This window comes from Cavia porcellus, unplaced genomic scaffold, assembly GCF_034190915.1.
Source record: "Cavia porcellus strain 051 isolate PalLab524CR breed Dunkin Hartley unplaced genomic scaffold, mCavPor4.1 scaffold_24, whole genome shotgun sequence".
NCBI classification, from domain to species: Eukaryota; Metazoa; Chordata; class Mammalia; order Rodentia; family Caviidae; genus Cavia; species Cavia porcellus.
Genome location: NW_026947507.1, coordinates 46,629,910 through 46,644,094, shown reverse-complemented (window position 1 = coordinate 46,644,094; position 14,185 = coordinate 46,629,910). Strand labels below are relative to the sequence as shown.

The 14,185-nt window shown below is 40.7% G+C and overlaps 1 protein-coding gene across 2 annotated transcripts in view; it reads right to left on the bottom strand.

The window, feature by feature from the left end:
• Csmd1 (CUB and Sushi multiple domains 1) overlaps positions 1 to 14,185 on the bottom strand; it is a 1,477,900-nt gene that overhangs the window by 313,692 nt on the left and 1,150,023 nt on the right. For both annotated transcript variants that reach the window (XM_063234987.1, XM_063234988.1), the window contains exon 11: positions 875 to 978. In XM_063234987.1, the coding sequence (XP_063091057.1) occupies positions 875 to 978 (104 nt within the window). The remainder of the gene's footprint in view (positions 1 to 874; positions 979 to 14,185) is intronic.

Genomic DNA, 14,185 nt, shown 5'->3' with positions numbered 1-14,185 from the left:
GATAAAGACATACTCAGCAATACATCAGCCAAATGAGTGCAGATTCTGCAGCAGGCTGGCTATGAACCACAGACTCCACCTTCCTGGGGTTTACAACTGCTGTTTGACTCTGATGCAAAAGACAAGGGCAGTAAGAAGGGTTTTCACATGTACCCGAAAGTGTGTAATTTACTCTTCCAACGCGAGAAAGTGTGAAGGTCCTGCCTCCCCAGTGCTCACCAAATAAGTGCTGCTGCTGCTAATTCTTATTCCCTTAGTGATGAAACACTGGCCAAATGAGCAAGGGAGACCCCAAGTTCTGTTTCTAGTTTCATAGAACTGTTCTGGTAAAAGACAGAATCCTGTAAAAGTTTCCATACCCGGGAGCTGTGAGGAAGTAGCCAGGGGCCAGGCCAGGTGAGTGGGGGGAAAGTGTGGCTCCATCCCAGGGTGAAGGCTTGGGCTGAGACCACAGGTGCTATGTGTTGGAGATTCGGGGTGAGTTACCCAACACCACCTCTCCACACACTGCTTCTTTGACCCCCCCCCAGCTTTCTGGAGCACATGTTTCTGGAAAACACTGAGCATTATTCCAGAGATCAGTCCCAATTCTCAAAGCACAGGAGAGCGTGAAAGTATGGAGAAGCAGACCAGACCAAATCAGGCACTGAGCTGAGACTCTGCCATTCCTGTTCATCTTCTGTGAGGTCTACTTGGTAACTTTGGGCTACAAACAAGTTTTTTAATGTTTTGAGGAAAAAACAGTTAATGCTGATAAAACACAAAGTTCTCATGCATGATCAGAATGGAAGCCAGTAGAGCAGCCAGATATAGTGCTTTTTAAGAGTCTGAGGTGGGACCTCATGTTGAAAGGAAAGCGTAGCAACATACTTACACATACAGAACGGATCTCGTGTCCCCCACTTTCCCGGCATCGCCCACGGTTAGCGTGTCGTACCCCCTTTCCAACTCAAACTCTTCAAAGGCAAGCTTGATGACCTGAATGAGAAGCACAGGAGTTTACTTGGCATCTTGGGGACCCCCATGACTGTTAGCCATGCAAATGTCCACTGTAGCGTTAAATTTCTCTCCTGGTTACAATGAATTTCAGTGGCCATTCGACTGCTTTGATGAACTACATTGATAATTACATTACATATTAGAGTCCTTACTTAACAGAGCTGTGAGGATGTCAAAATTACTATTCTTTGTAAATTATTTTGTTATCACATCTAAAATGAAATTAAAATGCGTATACTTTAGTGTAATCATTTTTTCACATTTAAGTTATTTGGATTAAATAAAAGGTGACATTATATAATCAAAAGAAATGTTAATTAGAGTGAAAAAGTTATAATCTAAAGATAACCAGGACATTCTCACAGTAAAGACTTTATTTTTTTGATCACCAGAATTGAACTCATGGCTTCACACTTGCCAAGCGGGTACCCAATAAATACTTTTAAAGTTCTTTGTACAGATCTCATGTAATTATCCCTATTAATTTTGAAACAGAATTTCTGAGGATAAAGTTTCCCTTCCAACATTATGTTTACAAAGCCATGCGCGTTTGTTCATTCTTTCTGTCTATCTTTCCTTCCTTTCTTCCTTCTTTCTGCCACAAAGCGTCTCTAACTCGAGGTCTTGAACTTGCCAAGCAATTCCTCTTCCACTAAATTACCTTTAGGCCCCTTCAATACGTATAACACTGTCATGATGATCCACACTGAAGCCTCTAGACAAGATTAGTTCTTGACATCCAATATATTATGAATGAGAATTTCTCTTTGTAGAGAATAAAATATTTTCTCATAAAAAATTTCCTCTTTTGCTAAATATTGTTGTCAATGGATAAAGAGAGTCAAAACTCTTGAAGGTAGGCTAGAACCCTGAGAAGCAAGGAGACAGAGAGATCATGTTTGATAAATAGATAAATAGGTAAATAGGTAGAGGGTCAACAGACAGATGTTGGATGGATTGATAAATGACAGTTTGATAGATGACAGGGATTGATAAATGACAGAAGAGAACAGTAGGTAATGTCACTGCAGTGGTGATATGCGGATAGTAGGTAATGCAATGACTGGATGGACGCATGAACAGTAGGTAATGCACAGGCCAGGTGGATGTGTCGATGAGTGATAGAAGGACAGACAGACGGCTGAGGCAGTTTGAGACATGAGTAGGTGGAGGAGGAAAGTAACACGAAGGACAAGAGCCCATGCTGGAAAACTCACTTCTGGGAGCTATTTCTGAGTGAGGCCCAAATGCTGCAATCTTATGGAGAGTTATCAAACTTGCAAGTGTCTTCAACTTGGAAGGGACGGTTTGGTGGTGTTCAGGAAAGTCTTCCCCCGAATCGAATCCACAATTTATAGTGCTCATTACATGGGCTCTGAACAGGTGACTTCCTAACCAGTGCTAAAAAGGAATACATTAGTTTTGCTATTTGAAATTCTTACTAAAGTGAGTGGTATAACCATAATCTATTTATAAAAACTGGCATTTCCAGTGGCAGTGCTTGCAGGAATACATTATCCAAGCATCCTGCCTGGAAACAGGTGTAAGGGGTTGAGTGCTGCTGGAATCAGTGTAAATACTGCATATTGGACCCAGCACCTGGCCCCAGTTCTATTTTTGTCTTTCACTCTGCATAAGTGACCGTGGCTGTCTATAAATTAGAAAATGAAAATGAGAGAGACGTTGAGAAGGCCAGCAGTTTCCTGCTCTTTCCTACCTAGTATGTTAGCTGGGTCTGGACTTGGTCAGTCCCCCATGGGAGCTGTCATGGACCCTTAGGACTTCGGGTCTAGTGCTGAGTCTGTAAGGACACACAGAATGGTTCTGTCTCAGTACACAAGAGGATGCTCTGTGGTTCTCTTAAGCCAAGGCCAAGATGGTCAGCATCCCCAGGGTTCAGTCTCCATGGCTAGCAAGGACTCTACTTCTTGGTACAACGCTGGCTAGCAGAGGGTTCACAGACTCAGTCCTGTGTAAAACACCTCCCCGTCTGTCAGGAAAATGTCATTCTGGAAGCCCATATGGCTGCAAGGTGGAGACAGGCAGACATTAAACTGAAGTTGCAATCCTGTCTTACGAGAGCCGGCAGAGAGGGAAGTGAAAAAGGAAAGGTAACATGCTGCTGTTGGCCTTCTGTCCCCTCTGCCTCGGGCAGCCTCCCCTCTGTGCTTTCTTTGCTGCCTAACCCCAGCTACTTGCAGTGTCCATGTGGGTTCTGTGCACAGGACTTACTTCGTCCTCAGCACCTGCCTGTGATCCTCAGGACAGGTCCCTGGGAGCCTCGGACTTTGAGCCCTGCATGCAGGGACTTAGTCCCTGCTTGGGACTAAGAAGCCCTAGCCCCAAGACCCCGGGGCATCTGCTCCGGCAGGGCTCCAGGAGATGCAGGGACGATTCTAAAGCTCATGGTGAGCATCCGAATAAATTCAAAATAGGCACAGCACAGACTATTTCCAGATGAAGATTTCTTAGTGAAGATGTGAAAATGTAAAGATATGATCACTCTGTGTACCACAAACTAGAATCACAGAACCCCGAGAGAGAATTCTCAGTCTAGACTTCGTGGCCATGTTAAATAGTCTTGGGTTGTAACACTTTCTCGAGTTTTACCCATTCCCTGGGTCTTAGTGAGGTGAAGTTGATCTGGGAGGCAGTATTTATCAGCTCCCCATTACATTACCCAGCATGCAAAAACTTCCATGCAGTCTGAGAGGAAGCCTTTGCAAACCTTGAGACATTTTCAAGTAAAATATTTCTAAAAATATGTACAATATAGTCCCAGTCCTTTTGAGAACTGTCAAATGACTCCATCATATAACTCTGTTCTGAGTTTAACCCCATGCTGACATGTTTATCACCGAGTAATACTCAGATTTCCGAGTGTTAATTTTCTGCCTGATTCACCCAAGCCTTTTCACCACAGCTTCTATTCCTGCATCCCTCACTCATTCAGGTCCTCAAGACAAGTGACCACTGCATGAATACCATGGTTTCCCAAACCCAATTTTCAATATACCATCACCAGCATTCAGATGGGAGGGCTGCTTATCTGACAGGGCGAGGGATGGACCTGAGTGTCCCTACGTGCTGACTTTGCTCAGTACAAAACCCAGCGCAGAACTTACTACAGCCATTTGCACTGTATCATGGGGATGGCTGTAATTCCAGGAAGAAGCATGCGAATAAAGGGGTGTGGGCTTGGAAGTCGCCCCTTTCACTCTGAGATGGACACCATCCCCCTTCCCAGCCCTGTGCTAGTGGCAGACACCAGTGTTCAAAGGCAGGTCACATTTACGTCACCATTTCTATTTTAGTGTCTATGCCCTGATTAGTAGCCCTCAGACTACAGAAACGAATTACACGCTTTCATGAAAAATAGATGAAGCAGACTCTGGTAGAAAGATACTATATGGGAGAAGTCCAAAGCAGCAAGGGGATGGTAAATTAAGGTGAATTTAAATCCATTAATTTTTATTATCTTAAAAGAAAAAACAACAAATATAAGAATGCAAAATTTCAAACCACAATAGAGTAATAATAGTTGCTACATCACATATTGTTATCTTCAAAGTAGGTGTTTAAAGTACAACAGATAGGGATGAAAGACGAACAAACAATATAAGCACAAACCTGTCTTTTCAATGAACTAACAGAAATAGTAGCACCAGTTATCTCAACTGTCTTGCATACATATTTTTCCTTTCTTCTTTCTTCTTTTTAGTTTTTCTTTCCTTTTGGACAGTTTCTTCTCATTTTATAATATGTATTGTACATTTCTGATCTTATTTACTATTTCAGCTTCTCACACCAGGGAGATAATATGTTGACTACACATGTGACTTTGATTTATTTCACTAATGTTTATGATCTCAAGTTGCATCCATTTACCTATAAAAGCCTTGAGTTTACCCTTCTTTATAGCTGAGTAGTACTCCATTGAATAAAACGTTACACCTTTTTATCCATTATGCAACTGATGAGTTGTTCCCAAGATTTAGCTATTACAAACCGTGCTGCTATAAACATTGTTGAACATATATCACTGTGGTATGATCTTTTTAATTCTTCCATACCCAAGAAGGGACATAACTGGGTTTAACAGGTCCTCCAATCCTAGCTTTCTGAAGAATCTCAACAATGATTTCCACAGTGGTTGTACCAGTCTATACTTCCATCAACAACCGAGAAAGGTTCCATTTTTTCCCTACAGTCCCACCAGCACTTGCTATTGGTTGGTTTCTTGAAATAAATACATTGATATTATCTGTATTTTTTGTCACTTTGCTAATAGGACTCAGAAGGAAACATTTGCCAAAACCTACACACCAAGCATAACATGTTTATGAATTGTTTCCTAGAAAACATAATAAATGGCATATGCCAAATGCATGCTATTTTTAAAAAACAAATTGTGTCATTAGTTAGAAGAAAAAGTAATCCATACATTTAATTTATTGAATTCTGTCTTGCTATCAGAATTTGGATAATGTATTTTAGGTAATATTATGCAAAATGAACTCAACCAAAAAATAAAACCTTCCAAACTATACGTAATTTTCCCCCTGTCCCCCAACACTCTTGCTTTAATCCTTTTAGGTGGGTCCCCACTCTGATACCTTACCTGTTTCTTGGCTTCTCATTAAAGAAGTAGGAAAAGATTTACTTTCTCTTTGAATACCAATAGAAGCACCTGTAGCCTTGATTTGGGGGTAACAGCTGGATATCACCCTGGAGACTCATGTGGGTATATGTGCAGCTACTTGGAGCTCCCTAGACTGTGAGGTTGTCCATCCCCAACTTCAAACATTACCCTCCCTCCTTCCTTTCTACCCTGAGGTGAGCAGCTCTTCTCCATTAGGGCCCCTGTACCATGCCACCTGCCACAGAAGACCAAAACTTCTAAAACTCAAGCCAAAAAAACTTTTCCTCCTTTAAGTTGAGATGTGGTATTATGTTCCAATAACAAGGAAAACCTCACTCTATGAAAACATTCATGCTCCATTCATTCATTTGGAGGTCAATAGGGTAGACTATGGATCTAATAGAACCAATCCCCAGGCGCTTTCCAGTGCCTTCTTTCTACCAGAATTAGGATAAACTCACTGCCTGGAGAAAGGGCCTTCAGGACAGCATCCCAAACTGTCTATGTGCACCACAGTCCATTGCCAGGATGTGCTCAGGATTTCAGGCTGATAAAATCATTTCTAAAGCTGGATTCTAAAAGTTTAGAATTGAACAATTGTATGGAAAATATAAAACCTAATGCGTTTTTTAAAAACCACAAATGGAATACAGTACTTCATTTGGGGGATACAGATTATGTGGAAGAACTTTTCAGTGATATAAAAGTCAGAATTTATAAGCTAGATTGTCAGCCATATATTTTCATGGTGTCTTTCCGACATGCATAGGTTTTTTTGTACCAGGGATCCAACTCATGACCTAGCACTTGCCAGGCAGGCACTTACGTCCCTGAGCTAAATCTCCAGCAGTGCATAGGTTTTAAAATTGTACAACTTCTTCAAATGCCTGATTAAAATCTCACAAAACACTTTTAGAAAATATAACACACATATTAATTATCTACCATTTTCTATAAAGAGTGATATGGCTTATATCTAAAGGTCCTTCAGAAGTCTCCTGTGTTTGGAGATAGGTTTGGGTGGGAAGAGTTAGGTCACAGGTGGCATGGAGTGTAGAGGTGCTACTGTTCGAGTATGGATGTCTCCCTGAAACCTTACACAGTCATGGAGGGAGGTGTGTGCTTTCAGAGGTGGATGAATCTAGAGATTGTGATTTGCTGAGGGTCTACTACTGCAAGGCAGCTACATCCACCCTAGGGCAAGTGGCCTGCCCTATATACAATATAAGAGATAGAAAGAGGACTGTTCTCCCCTCCTCTCCTGTTGCTTTTGGCTTTTTACACCACCATGAACAGTTACCCTTCTGCACAGCACCCTGTCCTCGGGCCAGGTAATTATGGACTGAAACCTCTGTAAACTATGAGCTAACTGGATCTTCCCTCTTTTAATGTGTGGATGTCACGTATTTTATCTCAGCAACGAGAAGAAAGTAACTGAAGTATAATTTGGGGGCCAGAAGTGGGGTCATTGCTGAGATTGTACCTGACTATGTGGTTCAGGAGCATTTGGGAATAGCTTGTGGGAAGAGTTCGAAAAGTTTGAGAAGCTGCCTGAAAAAGTAGAGCTGGAATGTCTTAGGCTGTTTTGTATGGGAGATTCTGGTCAGAGCTCACAAGGCTGACAGAGATCCTGCTAGTAAACACCAAATTCAGGAGGTTTTTATGGGAAAGAAGGACTACATTGGTTGTTGGACTCCAGATAATGTGTGTTATGATGTGGCAGAAAGTTTGTCTGCATTCTGCTCATTTTCTAAGACTTTGCCTGAGGCTGATATTAAGGGGTGGCAGATTATCCAATCTTGTAGAAGAACTTTTAAGCAGTTCAATGTTGAGGCAGTGGCATGGCTACTGGTGAAGACTTTTAGCTTGATTTGTGTTGAGAATTAAGCGTAAAGCCCAAAAGAATGATTTAAAACATTGGAAGTTTGGATAGAAAGAAAGATCTAGCAAAGCTGTGGACTTTAAAGATAAAGAAGAGGATATCTTGATTGCTGAGAAGGAAAAGGAGAACAAAAAGGATGCCTGAAGGCATCACAAGAAGCAGCAGGACTTCACCCACTTCAGCCTCAAAATTGCAAAAGTAAAAGACTTTGCACTGAGAAGAGAACCCCAGAGTCCCATGTTCCAAAATGGCAACAGCTGTATCACATTCCAGAATGGCAGCAGTGTAATTTTCTCCTTAGAATTAGATTCAGAGTGCACAGGGATCCTGGAACTTGGGCAGTACTGCCAAGAGAAGGGAAGCCTGAGGAGTGCTCAGCTGGTAACAGACCTTGGCATCATTCACATGACTTTGATTTAATCACATGCAAAATGCAAGCATTGTGAGATTACGGAGGTATTCATCTAGATTTCAGAAAGTCTTGGGATGTCAGGCAGTATGCCCCTGAGAGGGCACTAAGTATGAAACCAAAGGTGCAGTGAAGACCCCAGAAGTTTGGAGGAACCAGGAACATGGAATGTTGGAGGAAAACTGTGATAAGGGAGCAAAGCCAGCCCGAGAGAGGTCATGGCAGATACAACAACTAGAAGTGCCAAAGAATTGGAGCCATCCAAGTTCTTTGGAGTTCACATTTTGCTGCAGATTGCTTCAAATGCCAGACACGGAAAAATAGAATTTAATGTCTGCTTTGCTGGATTTTGAATTTCTTTAGTCCCACTCCTTGCATCCCTATGTTTGTGACTTTTGGGATGGAAATATCTATCTGTGCCACTGAATGTTGAAAGTGTTTAACATTCTTTTCATTTGTACAGGAACTTACAGCTGGAAGTATGCCTTAAATATCAGAGGAGACTTTGGACTTAGGGTTAGGGTTAGGGTTAGGGTTAGAAAGAGGCTTGCTCTCCCATCATCTCTTGCTTTTGATGTCTTCCACTGAGATGAACAGCTGCCCTTCTGCCATACTACCTTGCCCTAGCACTAGCCAGTTATGGACTGAAACACCTACATACTGTGAGCTAAATAAAACTTCCCTCCTTTAACTTGTAGGCATCAGTTATATTGTCTCAGCAATGAGAGAAAAGTAACTAAGATAAGGTAGATTCTTGTCCCTGGATCCTTCTTTATTCATTCTGCTTCCTGATTACCTTGAGATGCACAACAGTCTTTCACCATCCTGTTGCTTCCTTGAACCCTGCAGTGTATACTAAACATTCTGAAACCATAAACCACAGTAAAATTATCCTCCTCTACATTTGGGCACCAGGTAAAGTATTTTCTCCTAGCAAGTGGGACATAACTAACAAAGTGTTCTGATAAGAATTGTATAGCAAGTTGCATCTACTACCTTCCCCACTGCTTAGAACACCAGTGTGAAATCACAAATTATGCACTAAAGAAAGTCTCACCAAAATAAATCAAGGCATTCTAAATTGTAAATCAAAAATTCTTTTTTTCCTCTCATCATTTATTAAGAACACCAAAGTGGGAGTATCTCTAACCTGCATCTGGCCACATTGAAAGTGGCCCCAGTCAGACAGAGCAGTGGACACAGGAGGGAGGAGGTGTAAAAGGGGACATATTTTGGATACAGAAAATGTGTGGTGATGGAGGGCGTAAGGTCATAGAGAGAGGACCGAAGATCACCCTGACACACTTACACGTGAGCAGCTGGGTGTGTAGTGATACATGGAGAGGACAAACCGAAGGTTCCAGTTTAGAGTCCTCTCCATTTTCAAATTAACAGGTAAAGTCCTGTCCACTTACTTGTACAATAAGACAGTCTGAACATGGCTAACCATAGCTAGAGGGTTATGTGTTACTTCATTTGTTATTTTTTGTGTGTGTGAGAGAATGCTTTATATCTACCGTTCCACCATGTTTCAAGAAGACAATACATTTTTAATCACAGTCACCATGTGGTGCTGCTAATCATTAACCATCAGGAAATTCAAAGGAATCCATAATGAGATATTATCTGGCACATTTTAGGATGATTATTATCAAAAAGAAAAAAATATTTCCTTCTGCTATTAGAGTTTGTTCATAAGTCTTTGCTTACACTTATGTCTTCTAAAGTTTTATCTATTCTCTCTTCCAGGTAATACTGTTTCTGTTTTATATTTGGACTTTGATCCCTTGTGATTTAACTTAGTGCATGGTGAGAGACAGGGATCTATGTTTAGTAATTGGTATGTAGAAAGCTAATTTTCGTATACTATTTACTAAAGAGACTGTGGTTCTTCCAGTGAAGATGTTTGGCCCCTTTGTCAAAGGTAACATAGATGAGTGTGCTTGAGTTGTCCCTGCATCTTCTGTTCTGTCCCACTGATCTGTGGATTTTATTTTACTTTTCCCAATGTCATGCTATTTTTCTCACCATTGATTTGTATTATAATTTCAAATGGGGGATTGTGATGCTCACTACTTTGACCCTGTTGACAAGAAATGCTTTTGCTATTTGACGTCTCTTCTGGCTCCCAATGAATTTTAGGATTGTTCTCTCTAGTTCTGTGAAGTGTGCTATTAGTATTTTTACTGGGATTGGTTAGTAAGTCCAGGAGTTTTGGTGGAGTGTTTGGGGTCTTCTCTGTACAGTACTATATCATCAAAAATAATGACAAGTAAGCTTCTCACTTTCCTATCCTTATTCCTTTTATTTTTTTTTCTTGTCTAATTTCTAGTTAATGTTTCCAAAGCTATATTTAATAAGTGTGGTATGGTGGGCATCTTTGCTGTGTTCCTGATTTTAAAATCTTTCAGGAATTTGACCGTTTAGTTATGATGTTGGGTATGGGTTTGTCATAGATGGCTTTTACCAGATTGAGGTAATTCTCTAATTCTACTCTAATTGTCTTTTTCATGAATAAATGTTGGACTTTATCAAATCTTTTTCCTGTACATATTGAGATGATCATGTAGTTTTTATCCTTGGCTTTGTTTATATGACGTATTTCATTTATTGATTTGCATATGTATAACCATCCTTGTGTGCTTGGGGTGAATTCTACTTGTTCATGGTATAGACTCTTCTTTATAAACACCATGTCAATCATATAGGAACTAATAGAAGGAATCAACAACTGACATCATATGAAATTGAAAAGTTTTTGCAAAGCTTTAGAAACCACCATTAGGGAGGAGAGGCAGCCCATAGGAAGGAAAAAAAAATGTTACTAGCTGTTCCTCAGAAAAAGGATTATGTAAAGAATGAAAAAGAATTATAATCACTCCCCAATTTAAAGACTCAAATGAACAATGGGCATCAGAAATGAATAGACATTTATCAGTGAAGAAATACAAATAAATATATGAAAAAATGCTTGACATCACTGGTCATTTGAGAAATACAAATTAAAACAACACTGAGATTCCATCTCAATGCAGAAAGAATGGCTTTTATCACAGAATGAATTAATAACAAATGTTGTTGAGGCTGTGAAGAAAAAGAAACCCTCCTCCATCACTGGTGGGAGTGTAGACTGGTACAAATACTACGGAATTCAGTGTGGAGAGTCTCCAAAAAGTTAAAACTAGAGGTTCCATTTGACACAACTGTTTCACAACTAAATATCTTCTCCAAATAATTAAAAGCGTATATGTATACCCATGTTTATAGAACAGTTTATAACAGCTAAATCTTGGAACCAGCCTATATGTCCAACAACAGATGAACAGATAAGGAAAATGCATTTTTTATACAGTGGGTATTACTGTGCTATAAAGTAATCATTAGTAAAAAAAAAAAAAAAGGATGAACCTCAAGGCCACAGTAGTTTACAAAATAAAGATGATTGTCACATTTAGACATACATAATAACCACATTCACATAGGGAACTTGTTCCTGTGCATGATATATTTTAATTCAGCATTTTCCCCTTCCTCTCCCCTCTCTTCAATCTATTCCCTTACTTATTTGGAAAAGCTTTTCCTTCTTTTCTCTCACTTTTTTTTCTTTTCCCCTCCTTCCTTTCCCCTACTTTCCCTGGTTCCCCTTTCCATTTGAATATTTTCTCCCAATATCACAATGAGACCATGGTCTCATTTAAAATAGATGGAACACACATGTTTAAATGAAGCAATGTCTCTCGTGTGAGAAACGCACATGGAAAATTAGGAGCACAGCAGAGGACTGGGAACTAGGAGGAGCTCGTTCAATCAGGAAGGAGAACAAGGGGGAAGGAGGAGCAAAGAATAAAAGGGAAAGGTGGACACAAAGCTTCTATAAATGGGGAGGACCAGAGGGGTTGAAGGGAGGGAGAGGAATGAGAACAAATGGAGAATTAAGAAATATTATGCACAGGTCCAGATTCACCATGATGGACGTGATCAATATGTATGACAAATGTGTTAATAAAATATAAAATTTTAAAAAAAGATACCCCCCCAAAAAGTAATAAGAACTAAGGAGTAATAAAATCCAAAATGTGTAAATTTTGTTGTAAAAAAGAGAGGGGAAAAAAAGAGCTCTAATGGATATAACAGCAAGTGTGTTTAGGGGTGTTAAATAGCTGACTATATCAATGTTTTTGGATCATTGAACACAGCTGTTTGCAGTCTCCCTGTTTGAATCCGCTTTGTATTCTTTGATACTGTGATTTGAGCAACTATTTTCAAGATGATAATATGTAATCTATTAACAGGTGATTTCTTACTGTTATGTTTTTTTTTTTGTAGTTCTGTATTACGTGTACCCTTACACCGCTTTGTTTTGTTTTGTGTTTTTCTCTTTTTCCTCTTAAACTAAAAAAAAAAAAAAAAAGATAAGAGGAGCTTCTGAGAATGCACAGAGGATGAAAATTTTGCACACTGTTGGTGAAAAATGATATGGAATTTCTTTAAACAAAAATAGAAGTACCATATCATTCAGCTGTAACTCCACCAGTAAAATAAAGTCCGTACGTCAGAGAGATACCGAGCTTCAGGGTTTATTGTAGCTCTCCTCATGGCAGGCAAGACAGGCAATCAAAACAAGTTCCCACTAAATGATGCTCAGAAACCAAAATGTTCTGCAGTGGAATACTTTTCAGCTGCGATAAAGAATGAAATTTCATTATCTGAGACAACACACATGGACCTAGAGACAGTGAGATTCGGGGAAGCAGAGGTCACTTGAATGCACTCACATGCGGAACACAGAGAGTTGGTTTTACATATGTTTAGCATAGAAACTGGTGGGCGTGTGGATGGGGGATTGTGGAGCTGTTAGCCAAAACACAGTTTCAGCTAGAAAAGAGGAATAATTGCAGGAGATGTGTTTTGCAAGAATTTTATTTTGACAGTTCAAAGAAGCATTAGTTGACATGTCCCTTGGACAGCTCCAGATTTAATATCAAGCCAAGGTGTCTGGTGAGTGCTTAGAGGTAACAGTATGGAGGCTGGAGACATGCAGAAGTAGACATGGAAATCAGGGAGTCACTGAGTGCAGATGCTGCGTCCCATGCCACAGGACTTTCAGAGGAGGGAAATGGGAGGGAAGAGACAAGGGCCGAGGAGGAATCCTGGTCACTTCCCTTCCTGGAGGCTGAGGAGCTAAGGAAGCCCAACAGAAGCCTCCTCTCCAGAAGAGGAGCCCCAAGGGCAGCTTGTGTGGACGCTCTCTCCAGCGCAGGTGTAAGGAGCAGGCAGGGACAGACGCTGCAACAGTGTGAATAGTGCAAGGCAGAAATCAGCCCAGTGGCCTTGGCCAGGTGGGGGACGTGGTGTCCAGGCAGGGGGACTGGTGGAATGATGATGCGGATTGGCTTGAGTCGTGTGAGAGATGTATGAAATGCATGTCACAGGCGTGTGAGAGGGTGCTTCTCATTTTATTCTTCCATATGGAGAGAAGAAGCACCCATCATAGGATAATGAGAAAGATCTGTAGCACAACAGAAGTAATTTTGCAGGGGAGAAACATTATTTCTACTTTGATGCAAGTACATATATTTTGTTTTTCGATGACAAGCTCTGAAATGACAGTGGCCATGTACAGAAGAAATGGACCAGGGTATGACTCAGATGTGGGCAGCTGGGGCTGGTGGCAGGAGCCCACCCAACAGGGACACTTTCTCCTGTCCTCTCGGTGAGAAAGGAGTCAGGTGGTGGCGCTGGTGTGATTGCACTGGAAGAGAAGAGTCCTGGAGACTTGAAACTGGCTCTTTCTTCTGTTAAAAGAGGAAAATGAGACCTGTTCCACAGTCAATAGTGGGAGATTTAGAACTGAGATTGGGAAACCTGAATATCTTAACTTTTTTTTTCTCTTTAGTATTTTTTCACATTAATGTATAAATAGAGAAGAGTTCATAAAACTGAACTCCATTTTCAAAATATTTTTTCACTTATCTTACAAAATGGCTATTTAATTTTTTTCTTTAAAATATTCAGCTTGCTGTAATACTGTCTTCTTTATCTGATCCCAAATCCACGCGACTTAACACAAATGTAGTGGTCATTGCCTATGATGTCAGTGTGGAAACAGAGCAGAGCTAGCCCAGGAGGGCCAGAGAGAACCACTGCCAGGGCCCTGTCACACCTGTTGCCACCCCGCCTGGCATGTGCCCTCCAGATGCTGCTGAACTGGTGGCCTCCTGGAGCACAAAGAGTGAAGCTCTGGGTTTCATCT